The sequence below is a fragment of the Hemibagrus wyckioides genome, linkage group LG13, assembly GCF_019097595.1.
Source record: "Hemibagrus wyckioides isolate EC202008001 linkage group LG13, SWU_Hwy_1.0, whole genome shotgun sequence".
Taxonomy (NCBI): domain Eukaryota; kingdom Metazoa; phylum Chordata; class Actinopteri; order Siluriformes; family Bagridae; genus Hemibagrus; species Hemibagrus wyckioides.
The window spans coordinates 20,489,736-20,503,093 of record NC_080722.1 but is presented as its reverse complement, the minus strand read 5'-3'; the positions used below and the strand labels follow the sequence as shown (position 1 = coordinate 20,503,093).

The following is a 13,358-nucleotide window of genomic DNA, read 5'->3' as shown; positions in this document are numbered from 1 at the left end:
TCCCTGATGCTAAAATGTGAAGAATCTCTTCAACAGTGTTCCTGTGGTAAAGCAATCGATACATTTACATTTACATTTCTGGCATTTGCCAGACGCTCTTATCCAGAGCGACATACGAAAGTGTTTTAAGTCTCTATCATTGAAAACATTAACACTGGTTCAATAGGTTACAGACTTAGGATACCATTAGCTTAAAATTATAAAACATATAAAAATACATAAACAGGGAAAGATAAGAGCTAGTTTAAGTGCTTCAGGAAAAGGTAGGTCTTAAGCCGTCGTTTGAAGATAGTCAGAGACTCTGCTGTACAAACATCTAGGTTGAAGTTCATTCCACCACCTCGGTACCAGAAGAGAGAAGAGTCTAGATGAATACCTACCTTTTACCCTGAGAGATGGTGGGACCAGTCAGGCAGTGCTAGTGGATCAGAGGGAGCGAGGTGCAGTGCGAGGAGTAATAAGATCTTTGAGGTAAGATGGTGCTGGTCCATTCTTAGCTTTGTAGGCAAGCATCAGTGTTCATGTTAAGCTGCACAAAAAAGCAAGTGTGATAGAAATCCCCAGTACAGCATGTGCCCAAAGATTGCAGTGTAGTCAATGATGGGGCACAATCATGTCCATGTCCCAATAGTCATTCATTGTCATAGCAGCAGCCTATGTGCTTGTCCCTTTAGAAAAACATGTGAATCAGAATCAGCTTTATTGTCAAGTCCTGTTGGTTTTACATGTACAAGGAATTTGCCTTGGTGTATTGGTGCACAACAATAAAAATCTAAATATAAAAAATATCAAGAAAAGTCTAAGCAAATCTTTAGCAAGAGGAAATGAAGTGTGTAACAGGGCAGTATTATATTGTATAAAAAGTGAACCAGTGCAAGCAATAAATTAGCAGTGCTACGGTCAGTGCAGATAGAAACATTAAGTGGACATTCACTGTACATTAGTGGACCAATGCAAAACTCAGTTTGAGGTAGGAAGGTAAAATAAGGTGCAGGTGCAGTATGGCTGTCTGAGTCGAGTGTGTTAATGTGACATGTACAAACAAAACAAAGGGGGTTTGTGCGTCCAAGGAGGCAGAGACCATGGTGCGTCCTGCATGTTGTTGATGTGGCCAGTTGCTGATCAAAAAAGAACGTTTTTATGCCATGAGGTTTTGTCTTGATGGACCACAGTCTTCTGCAGGAGGGGAGTGCCTTGAAAAGATGATGTGAAAGTCCTTAGGTGAAAATGATCAAAATGAAGGAGGCTGTGTTGTAGTGGATGTTGGAGTCTGGTGCAGCCATGCTTGTAGGCCATAGTGCATTGTGGGAAATGAAGTTTATCTCTTCACATACTAAGAACTGTTATCACATGACAGGTTTTATGAGTGATTCAACTTCTAAATCAAGTCTATGGAGCAAAAACAAGCCCATGGCCATACATTTCTACACACAATGTCACTAATGTTTCTGTCAATGATTCTTTTATTGTCAGATAACTGATTAAATATTATTGCTCAGCTCCTTGGCTCTCAGCTCCTTCTTTCTCAGCTTCTCCAGCTTCTCCTTCTTTCTTTAGCTCCTTCTTTCTGGGCTCCACACCAACGTAAACTCCACTTTCTACAAACAAAGAGCATTCGGAATCAGATTGAAATTTTGGTTGGATGAAGAAACTATTTATTATTTTGGGGGTTCAGTGTAAAAACAGACCATTGTCTGAGGGAAGCTCTAAATGAAAATCAGTAGGTAATTATAGACACAAGTTAAATACAATTTGTACAGAGATTATTTTCTCTTTTTAAGACCAACAAAACAAAGCAAACCAACACACACAGAATTTGACTTGCTGCAGAGGAGTCGAATTTCTTTCTTCGTGAGAGTTACACCGTGCTGAGTGCAGTGTTCAGCTGTGTGTGGGGAATAACACACACACACACACACACACACACACAGAGGTATATAAAAGCAGTCTTGTTACCTGCTCTGCCACAAACTTGTTGACATCCTCATCCTCAGGTAGGAAGTCCTTCCAGTTGAGTTCAGCATCAATCCACAAAGCACCAGCTTTATTGTGACCCTAAAAATAAAAGGAGGAAAAATTATAAACATTTACATTGACGTTCTAGACGCCTCACATGTTACTTTAGAGTGTAGAGTCAGCAGTAACCAGGGCAGTAGCAGAACTGATCATTTCATATGAGGTAGTAACTGCTCAGATATTTCAGATCTCAAACAGAGAGAGAGAGAGAGAGAAAGAGAGAGAGAGAGACACGTACCAGTCGGTTGAGGATGTGAACCAGCAGCACAGCAGCTTTTCCTATTGGCAGCAATGGCTTCGTCAGCTCTCTACACACACACACAGTGAGAGTTTATGTTAATTACCTACAAATATTACATTATCTGTTAGAAATAGTGGAAGCAGTACAGCAGCATGTGACTGTGTCTCTGACAGAAGAACAGTTCATCAAATCACAGACTTCTGCACAACCCTAAACCAGTATACAGTGTTATTACTGCCTGAATCTTAACCTCCAAACCTTCTGAAAGCTCTGCTTCCAGTTGCACTCTTCTGGATTTTGAAGATTATTCAATATTTGGGAACAGTGAGGGGTTTCTGAGGACATCTAGGTTTTGTGTCTGATGTGGCGTCTAGTGAACGCTTCTTCAGTGTAACTTATGTGAGCAGTTTAAACTCACGCAGGTCTCACGTACGCGCTGCTTCCTTCTCTAACAGAGCTATGATTAGTCGTGATGTACGAACTGTAACCGCCCCGTTTTTCAAAACACAGACTGAAATTCGTGTATTATTGTATCTTTTTTCACCTAAATCGGGTTCCTATTTCCAGAATGTGCTTATCCCTATCACACTGTGAAATGAAGGTTTTGCTGCTCGATAAACACCGTTACAGTAAGAAGTGTACCTGAAGAGCGGCCCCATGGGGATTCCTCCATCATGCAGCATGGGTGTGATGATCTCTGCCAGATACTGCCAGATGTGAGGAATGTCGATGGCCATGTCATCAGCCACCTCCAGAATCTCCCGAAGCCTGAAAAGACACACACACAATTTTATAGACGGTTCAAAGAGTCCACCATAAGATTTTTAGCCTCTAAATAAAAGTTTGCCTCTCAAAAGACAAATAACTCGATCGATAAAGTATTTATTTTTTGTGCCATAGTTCTGCATTGCAGAAGGACAATAACCTACATGTTGTGACATTGATGAGCTGCACTGCTTGGAAAAGTTGAAATCATTTTAACATAAGACGCGCGAGGGGCTGCAAAAGATGCGCACGCAACGGTCAAACACATTCGTATATCGCATATAGTGGCCCGGACACGTTGCACAAAACTGAGGTCATAATCCGAGCAGGGTGACGAGAGTGAAGAATATAAGGACACGTATCACGATGATATAAAAAAAAAAAACTGACAAAGTCTATTGGGACATTTATCAGTAATGTAAAATAGCAGGGGTTTGTGATTAATGTCTGTGGAACCAACAGCGTTCTCCTGCTGGTCTGAGGAACACTCACCCTCTGAAGTACTGCTCAGGAGGTAAAATCCTGGTGCTGATCAGTTCATGCAGCAGAAGGCCCAGGCGCTCTCGGGCGACGGTGCTGCGTTCGAGCGTCAACTCCACGGCGTTACGTACGAAGACGAAGAGCACAGACGCACTGTTCAGCTCCTCTACACACTGCACTGCCTCCTACAGGACAGAGAGAGAAAGAGTTTGAACATAACACTTCTGGCTTTAAAGCGACTGCAGTACAGAATTTCACTTGCAGTCATTTTCACCTTCAGGTCGTTGATGTGCAGGTACTCCTCGATGATGGCGGTGGTTTTCTTCTCCACCTCCTCCTCACTCAGGGCCGGTTTGCAGATACCTTTTCTGTCCAGCCCCTGGTCCTGGGGAACTCTGCACTTAGAGTCCAATGAGGATGAGCAGGATGTGGATGAAGGTCCTGACTGATGAAGGACTGAGAATCGGTTCAGGGTGCACATGGCCGACTGTCCTGCATCAGGCTGTGACAATAAAATAAATAAAGAAATAAATACACACACACACACACACACACACACCAAACTGACCTTAACCCACTTTATGGTCTATGAGCATTACGTTCATTTCAATTTCTCAAACAAACTCGTCATAAATTGATGGTTTTGTTGTTTTGCACTCAGGTGTTCAGTACCTCGGTGAGGCGGGGCGTGTCGATGGGCTGCTTCATGGTCCTGTTGGGTACCGCGTTCCAGCCCTCGTCCTGAGGGTGATTCATTTTGCCTCGTCTTTCTTGACACGAGTTTTTCTTGGACTGAAGCAGCTGCTGCACTTTAATCAGCTCTCTTTGTTCCTCCAGTTCTGCATCTTTATGGATCTGGTCAATGGTTTTAGGGCCCTGGTCACCTCGCCGGGGAACCCAGTTATTCTGTACACACGGAAAAGAGCAGGAGGATCAGAGGCAGAAGAATGTGAACAAACTCAAATCCTTCTGGCTCACTCGGATATCTGATCCACCATTATCTGGCTTGGATCTGGTCCGATAACGATCCTGCATGCGGATTCAGTGCCTCCTCTACTGTTTACACCATGTTTTTACACCCAGTATAACGTGAATTATTACACCCTTTCTTATGACACAACACAAAACAGCCCTAATCTTTTATAGAAACACTAAAGAAAAAGCTCTTCAAAACACCAGGTTAAAAATATGGCAAGTGGGGAAAGTGCTGCTCTGAGCATGATCAACAAAATAAATGTGTTTGAACAACAAAAGTGCTTAAAAAAGTAGGACAATTAAAGGTAAAGTGATGAAGTGAGAGAGAGTCTCTTTTAAAATGTCTAAAGTCAAATAAAGAAAATGAAATGTACTTTTCTCAGGTCCAACACGTCCTGCAGCATGAAGCGGATCCTTGAAGATGTTTTTCTCTCCTTTACTATCTGCTCCATTTGTTGGAAGTACTGATCCATACAGGGCTATAAAACACACACACACACACAATTAACACACTGCAGCAGTGCTGAAGTTAACCTGACTAAAGAGAATTCAGCAGGGTTTGTGTGTGTGTGTGTGTGAGCACTAGTTACCTTTGACTCCTCGAGGTCCAGGTTCTTGCCGATGGTGGACAGGAGTCTGCAGAGAACCTCGAGGCTCTCCTCGTGGTTCTTCAGCAGCTTGACGATGCAGACGTGCATGATCTGCTCCTTCACCATCTTCAGCTTAAACAGCTCTCCGATGAATTTGATGTTGCCGAGGGAACGGCGGCGGGCTTCGTTTAGCCGCTGCTCAACTTCCTCCTGCAGGAAAACATCAGCGCTTAGTCACGGTGGTCACGCTGGTTACGACATTATCAGTGTAAGATTTACATACACAGCTTATTTTCTCCATGGTCTTAAACATGCTTTACATATAAAAGATCTGAAGAGTTCCTATAAATCCACATTGCGTAGTTAAAAGACGTGCGCGAGTGTGTGAGATAGAGAGATGGTGTGTGTGCAGCACCTCTGTGGCAGCATCCAGCTCCTTCTGCTTCTGCTGAAAGATCTCGTCATCGCCTTTGTCCTTCTCAAACTCTTTCTGGCAGCGATTCAGCAGCAGTCTGTGGAAACTCACAGTGGCTCCAGAGTTGTCAGAGGTGGGCACTTTCAGCTGGACAAAGGAGAAAAAAAGATGATTTAAAAACCAGACGATTATGTGCTTTTTTACTGTCACCAAACGTAAATGTCATTTTAAGCCAAAAGACACTTCGGTATATCGATGACAGCATCCTATCAAGTAACCTGCATAAAAATCAACACAGCCCTTTTGCATGTAGCTTTAGTTTTGCTGTTTTCCCCTTATGGGTAGAAATTTCTGGAAGACATGAACAGCTCTTGTGTATGTGTATAGATAGATAGATGAACAGCTCTTGTGTATGTGTATAGATAGATAGATGAACAGCTCTTGTGTATGTGTATAGATAGATAGATGAACAGCTCTTGTGTATGTGTATAGATAGATAGATGAACAGCTCTTGTGTATGTGTATAGATAGATAGATGAACAGCTCTTGTGTATGTATAGATAGATAGATGAACAGCTCTTGTGTATGTGTATAGATAGATAGATAGATAGATGAACAGCTCTTGTGTATGTATAGATAGATAGATGAACAGCTCTTGTGTATGTATAGATAGATAGATGAACAGCTCTTGTGTATGTGTATAGATAGATAGATGAACAGCTCTTGTGTATGTATAGATAGATAGATGAACAGCTCTTGTGTATGTGTATAGATAGATAGATGAACAGCTCTTGTGTATGTGTATAGATAGATAGATGAACAGCTCTTGTGTATGTATAGATAGATAGATGAACAGCTCTTGTGTATGTGTATAGATAGATAGATGAACAGCTCTTGTGTATGTATAGATAGATAGATGAACAGCTCTTGTGTATGTGTATAGATAGATAGATGAACAGCTCTTGTGTATGTGTATAGATAGATAGATGAACAGCTCTTGTGTATGTGTATAGATAGATAGATGAACAGCTCTTGTGTATGTGTATAGATAGATAGATGAACAGCTCTTGTGTATGTGTATAGATAGATAGATGAACAGCTCTTGTGTATGTGTATAGATAGATAGATGAACAGCTCTTGTGTATGTATAGATAGATAGATGAACAGCTCTTGTGTATGTGTATAGATAGATAGATGAACAGCTCTTGTGTATGTGTACAGATAGATAGATGAACAGCTCTTGTGTATGTGTACAGATAGATAGATGAACAGCTCTTGTGTATGTGTATAGATAGATAGATGAACAGCTCTTGTGTATGTGTACAGATAGATAGATGAACAGCTCTTGTGTATGTATAGATAGATAGATGAACAGCTCTTGTGTATGTATAGATAGATAGATGAACAGCTCTTGTGTATGTGTATAGATAGATAGATGAACAGCTCTTGTGTATGTGTATAGATAGATAGATGAACAGCTCTTGTGTATGTGTATAGATAGATAGATGAACAGCTCTTGTGTATGTGTATAGATAGATAGATGAACAGCTCTTGTGTATGTGTACAGATAGATAGATGAACAGCTCTTGTGTATGTGTATAGATAGATAGATGAACAGCTCTTGTGTATGTGTACAGATAGATAGATGAACAGCTCTTGTGTATGTGTATAGATAGATAGATGAACAGCTCTTGTGTATGTGTACAGATAGATAGATGAACAGCTCTTGTGTATGTATAGATAGATAGATGAACAGCTCTTGTGTATGTGTATAGATAGATAGATGAACAGCTCTTGTGTATGTGTATAGATAGATAGATGAACAGCTCTTGTGTATGTGTATAGATAGATAGATGAACAGCTCTTGTGTATGTGTATAGATAGATAGATGAACAGCTCTTGTGTATGTATAGATAGATAGATGAACAGCTCTTGTGTATGTGTATAGATAGATAGATGAACAGCTCTTGTGTATGTGTATAGACAGATAGATGAACAGCTCTTGTGTATGTGTATAGATAGATAGATGAACAGCTCTTGTGTATGTATAGATAGATAGATGAACAGCTCTTGTGTATGTGTATAGATAGATAGATGAACAGCTCTTGTGTATGTGTACAGATAGATAGATGAACAGCTCTTGTGTATGTGTACAGATAGATAGATGAACAGCTCTTGTGTATGTGTATAGATAGATAGATGAACAGCTCTTGTGTATGTGTATAGATAGATAGATGAACAGCTCTTGTGTATGTGTATAGATAGATAGATGAACAGCTCTTGTGTATGTATAGATAGATAGATGAACAGCTCTTGTGTATGTATGTATAGATAGATGAACAGCTCTTGTGTATGTGTATAGATAGATAGATGAACAGCTCTTGTGTATGTGTACAGATAGATAGATGAACAGCTCTTGTGTATGTATAGATAGATAGATGAACAGCTCTTGTGTATGTGTATAGATAGATAGATGAACAGCTCTTGTGTATGTGTATAGACAGATAGATGAACAGCTCTTGTGTATGTGTACAGATAGATAGATGAACAGCTCTTGTGTATGTATAGATAGATAGATGAACAGCTCTTGTGTATGTGTATAGATAGATAGATGAACAGCTCTTGTGTATGTGTATAGATAGATAGATGAACAGCTCTTGTGTATGTGTATAGATAGATAGATGAACAGCTCTTGTGTATGTGTATAGATAGATAGATGAACAGCTCTTGTGTATGTGTATAGATAGATAGATGAACAGCTCTTGTGTATGTATAGATAGATAGATGAACAGCTCTTGTGTATGTGTATAGATAGATAGATGAACAGCTCTTGTGTATGTATAGATAGATAGATGAACAGCTCTTGTGTATGTGTATAGATAGATAGATGAACAGCTCTTGTGTATGTGTATAGATAGATAGATGAACAGCTCTTGTGTATGTGTATAGATAGATAGATGAACAGCTCTTGTGTATGTGTATAGATAGATAGATGAACAGCTCTTGTGTATGTGTAGAATAAAGTGTAGGTTTTGACATGACCGATAAATGTGGACCGAGAGGCTGGGTGTGGCGACTCACCCCCACAAAGCAGCGGCACATGTTGGCATAAGTGACTGAGAAGTTGGGTTCAGAAATGGCTTTTTCGAAGATGAGGTCCACGACGCCTTTAAGTCTCTCCTCCGTGTCGATGGTCAGCTCCATGAACCGTTTCATGAGCTGCTGGAACATCTCCGGCGTCAGTTTATTCAAGATACTGCGCACTCTCTTGAAGAGCTCCTGGGTCTTGACCATTTCCTGGTCATCCTTGTTGCCGCGGGACTTCTTCGCCGCCGGCTTCCAGGCTTTCTCAGCCTTGTCCAGTTGCACGTCATCGTTCAGAGACACGCGGGTGATGATCTTGTTTGGCTTTTTAAGATCACACTGCTGAGAGACGACAAAAACAATTGAAAGGTTTATTTAAAACTGAAAGGCTGTGACTTCGTCAACTGCTTGGCTTATACTTTTAATTAATGCACCAAATAAAAGACTGATCAACTCTCAGATACTCAAGACTTTAATGTTACAATTAATAAAACTATCTGGTGTTTTGAAGTTCCTTTTGTGAGACTTACAGGTCCTCGACGTGCTCCAGGGCAATAAAAAGTGATATATTAGCCTGACACTTCATACTGAGTAAATCACTGTGCTCCTACAGAGCGTCATGTCACTAACGGTCATGTTTACCTTGTCTAGAACGACGCCGGGGATGTCTGGAAAACCCTCGGGTCTGCGCATGCTGGCACTGACGAACCGTAAACGCAGCAGGAATTCCCGATCGTACTTCTTCCTCTCTATTTGGTTACTAGGAGTGGCAGCGGGATGAAGCTCTGAGGGCTGGACCTCAACAGGAGCAAGCTCAAGAGTGTTGTTTGGCTCAGCCTCCTTTGGGGGTGTGGTTTGTAGAGGGGCAGGAGCCTCCACAATGTCACCCCCTGTAAGTTCCAGGTGGTCAGACAAGACATCACCAAAAATGATGTTGGCTTTCTTTGCCTTCTCTTTTTCTTCTTCGGTCATGAAGAATCTGACCGGCTCCCTGGACTTTTTCTGTGATCGGGTCTGAGGGAAAACACACACTGGATCAATGTAATGTTCATCATAATGTATCTAAACTGAAATAAAGTAATATTACACACAACACCACTAAAACAGCTGGAGTACACTGTGAAATTGTCCAGCTCAGTATTCACCTCTGAAGCAGGGGCAGTGTTTGGCTCCGCCTCCTTTGGGGGTGTGGTTTGTACAGGGGCAGGAGCCTCCACAATGTCACCCCCTGTAAGTTCCAGGTGGTCAGACAAGACATCACCAAAAACGATGTTTGCTTTCTTTGCCTCCTCTTTTTCTTCTTCCGTCAGGGGAATGAAGAATCTGACCGGTTCCCTGGTCTTTTTCTGTGATCGGGTCTGAGGGAAAACACACACTGGATCAATGTAATGTTCATCATAATGTATCTAAACTGAAATAATATAACACACAACACCACTAAATCAGCTGGAGTACACTGTGAAATTGTCCAGCTCAGTATTCACCTCTGAAGCAGGGGCAATGTTCGGCTCCGCCTCCTTTGGGGATGTGGCTTGTAGATGGACAGGAGCCTCCACAATGTCACCCCCTGTAAGTGTCAGGTGGTCGGACAACAAAGCACCAAAAACGATGTTGGCTTTCTTGGCCTCCTCTTTTTCTTCTTCCGTCAGGGGAATGAAGAATCTGACCGGTTCCCTGGTCTTTTTCTGAGATCGGGTCTGAGGGAAAACACACACTGGATCAATGTAATGTTCATCATAATGTATCTAAACTGAAATAATATAACACATAACACCACTAAATCAGCTGGAGTACACTGTGAAATTGTCCAGCTCAGTATTCACCTCTGAAGCAGCGGCAGTGTTCGGCTCCACCTCCTTTGGGGGTGTGGTTTGTAGAGGGGCAGGAGCCTCCACAATGTCACCCCCTGTAAGTGTCAGGTGGTCGGACAAGACATCACCAAAAACGATGTTGGCTTTCTTTGCCTCCTCTTTTTCTTCTTCCGTCAGGGGAATGAAGAATCTGACCGGTTCCCTGGTCTTTTTCTGTGATCGGGTCTGAGGGAAAACACACACTGGATCAATGTAATGTTCATCATAATGTATCTAAACTGAAATAAAGTAATATTACACACAACACCACTAAATCAGCTGGATTTGTTTCTTTCTTCCTGTGTAGTAGTATTTTTGTAGTACACTGTGAAATTGTCCAGCTCAGTATTCACCTCTGAAGCAGGGGCAGTGTTCGGCTCCGCCTCCTTTGGGGGTGTGGTTCTCGGGGGTACAGGATCCTTCACAGCGATGCTGCATTCAGGCCTTTTAGGAGGTGTCGTCAGTAAAGCCGACATTTTTACTCCATAGAGCTCGGCCATCATGTCTCGATCGCAGTCATCTGGGTCCGTGATTATAATCTGTAAGGAATTAGGATAAATACTTGATTCGTGAGCACAGAATGACTGTAATAAAACCAGCCAGATGTCTGCTATTCTAGCAGAACTTTATTTGATTCATTACCAGTTTGCGCTCCCTTTTCTGCAGAAGATGATGACCTTCATACAGAGGATGTAAGGTTGGATAAAACACTCCAGCTGAAAAAAAAAAAACAGACCCAACATGTAATTAATAACACCTCAGGCCCTGTCCCGAATCAGAAAAAGTTCAGCCCTATACATAATAAATTCATATTTTACCCATGTAATAGTTTTTAATAATGATAATAATAATAATAAAAAAACATTACCACTCATGAAGCCAGCACTTCTGTCCTGACCTTCCATAGGACTGGTCATTTCCGGCATCTGCCGGAAAAAAGTGCACAGTTCAATTAACTATTTTTTCTACACTATTTATTCAAGTGTTTGTGCAAAAGTGACGTGTAGTTCACGATGGAGTCGACTCCTTCAATTAGTTCATAAAAGAATCGATTCAATGAACCGACTCGCCCGTGAGCCTCACGGAGGATTAGCGATCTAAAGCGATAGCTGAAGCAAAAGCAGTAAGTAAATAAAGTTTTCTCACGGCACAGTTGTGGTGACAAGCATCGTCTCTTAGACAGCGCATTACCATTTTTAATCATAAAACGGTTTATAACTCATTATACTGACTTATAAATCTCCACAGGGTTTAGCTAGGCTAACATTACCGAGTGCTAACATTACACTCATTTATAAACGTACATGAACTACAGGAGTGTTAACGGAGCTAATGAGCTAACAAAGTAACGACAATTAGCTTTCCGTAAGCGAGTCTCGTTATTTATGAATATTAAAAGGGGTGAAGTTAATTTCCTGAAAACAGTCAAGAACATTAAGAAAACGCTAATGTTCTGTTTTATTTAAAAGACCAGTTGTTGTTAAAATACCTTTTTACACAAGCAGAAGTTGAAGTTTCTCTTGCTCGCCGGTTTTCTGACAAAATGATCTATTTGTCGCTGGTTTTTTAACAAAATGATCTCTTGTCGCTGGTTTTGTGACAAAATGATCTATTTGTTGCTGTTTTTTAACAAAATTATCGCTTTCTCGCGGTTTTTTTAAATAAAATGATCTTTTGGTTTTCGCACTCAAACTTGCGTCTTGCTTCGTCGCTGTTAGTCGATGTTGTGTTTAATCTTTGCCATGACAACCGAGGCGTCTGTTCTTAATGACGTATGATTTGATTCTGATTTCGGTTCCAACTCACCCCCCATCGCCCCCCCCTCCATCTCAACCCCCCCCCCCTCCAGTTCCAGCTAACCCCCCCATCATCCCCCCTCCAGTCTCAACCCCCCCTCCAGCTCAACCCCCCCTCCAGTTCCAGCTCACCCCCCCCTTAAACACTAGAATTGGTTATACCGTGTCTCATCAAGCACAAAGTGACTGACCCGATGCTTCATATGAAGATTGTCCACAGAAAACTGTAGAGAAAAACATCCCAAGAACAGAATCAAGAGCATAATCACTCCTAGCATTCATTTAGTGTTCATTTCTACATCATCATTCTACACCACTCTACTGAGCAGATATTAATGCCAGAGTGGATAAAACATTCATCTAGAAAACTACCATTTAAAACTCAATACTCAAATAGAAATCTTTAGTTTCTTATAATAAACTTATAATATGTATGTTTACTATTAACATTATAATTAGACTCATGAGACATTTATTATATATAGAAAATAAACATACATTTTAAAAATTAATTCTGTTTTTGTTTGCTCAAATCCTCTTTCTTTCTTTCTTTCTTTCTTTCTTTCTTTCTTTCTTTCTTTCTTTCTTTCTTTCTTTCTTTCTTTCTTTCTACTTAGTTTCATGTTTTCATGAATAGAAAATTGAATTTAATAATTCTGCAATTTTAAATAATAATTGTATCATGTTTCAGTTATTTATTTCGTTTTTCTATGGAAGACACCGAATCATGTTTGTTGTTTTTTTTAATGTGTATTGAGCCTCATTTATCAAGTTGGAGATGACTGGATTCATGTGTAAATTGTTTGTACGAGTGTTTACACATGAAAATTCTTAGTATTCTAAAAAAAAACAAAAAAAAAACCTGTGAATGTAAAGAAATAAATGCTGACATCCTCTTCGTGCTCGACCTGACCCATTTCAAATCTTATCATCTGAATGGATTACTGCACTTTGCTATCTGAAAAAAAAAACACTGTAGAGGTTAAACGACTTATTTTTAACTCTGTTTAAAGTGTTTAACTAATAAAAGAGAATTGGAGTCTCGATTAAAAAAAAAAAAACTCGATTAGTTCATTAGGTCAGGAAACATTTACTAAGAATAAGATTTTTACATTATTAAAAATCAAAAAAGTTTCGTATATATGT

General features: G+C 40.5%; 1 protein-coding gene across 1 annotated transcript; it reads right to left on the bottom strand.

Moving 5' to 3' along the window:
* Window positions 1-1,481: 1,481 nt before the first annotated feature.
* On the bottom strand, window positions 1,482-11,342 carry LOC131363654 (eukaryotic translation initiation factor 4 gamma 3-like). The gene is made up of 19 exons (XM_058406389.1): window positions 11,285-11,342; window positions 11,059-11,132; window positions 10,770-10,955; window positions 10,390-10,602; window positions 10,051-10,263; window positions 9,712-9,924; window positions 9,209-9,580; window positions 8,564-8,908; window positions 5,483-5,629; window positions 5,068-5,277; window positions 4,852-4,956; window positions 4,175-4,408; window positions 3,777-4,004; window positions 3,515-3,687; window positions 2,900-3,025; window positions 2,249-2,324; window positions 1,957-2,055; window positions 1,581-1,598; window positions 1,482-1,547 (listed from the first exon to the last, which is right to left on the bottom strand). The coding sequence occupies exons 1-19, from the start codon at window positions 11,340-11,342 to the stop codon at window positions 1,482-1,484; spliced, it is 3,156 nt and encodes a 1,051-aa protein (XP_058262372.1).
* Window positions 11,343-13,358: the final 2,016 nt, after the last annotated feature.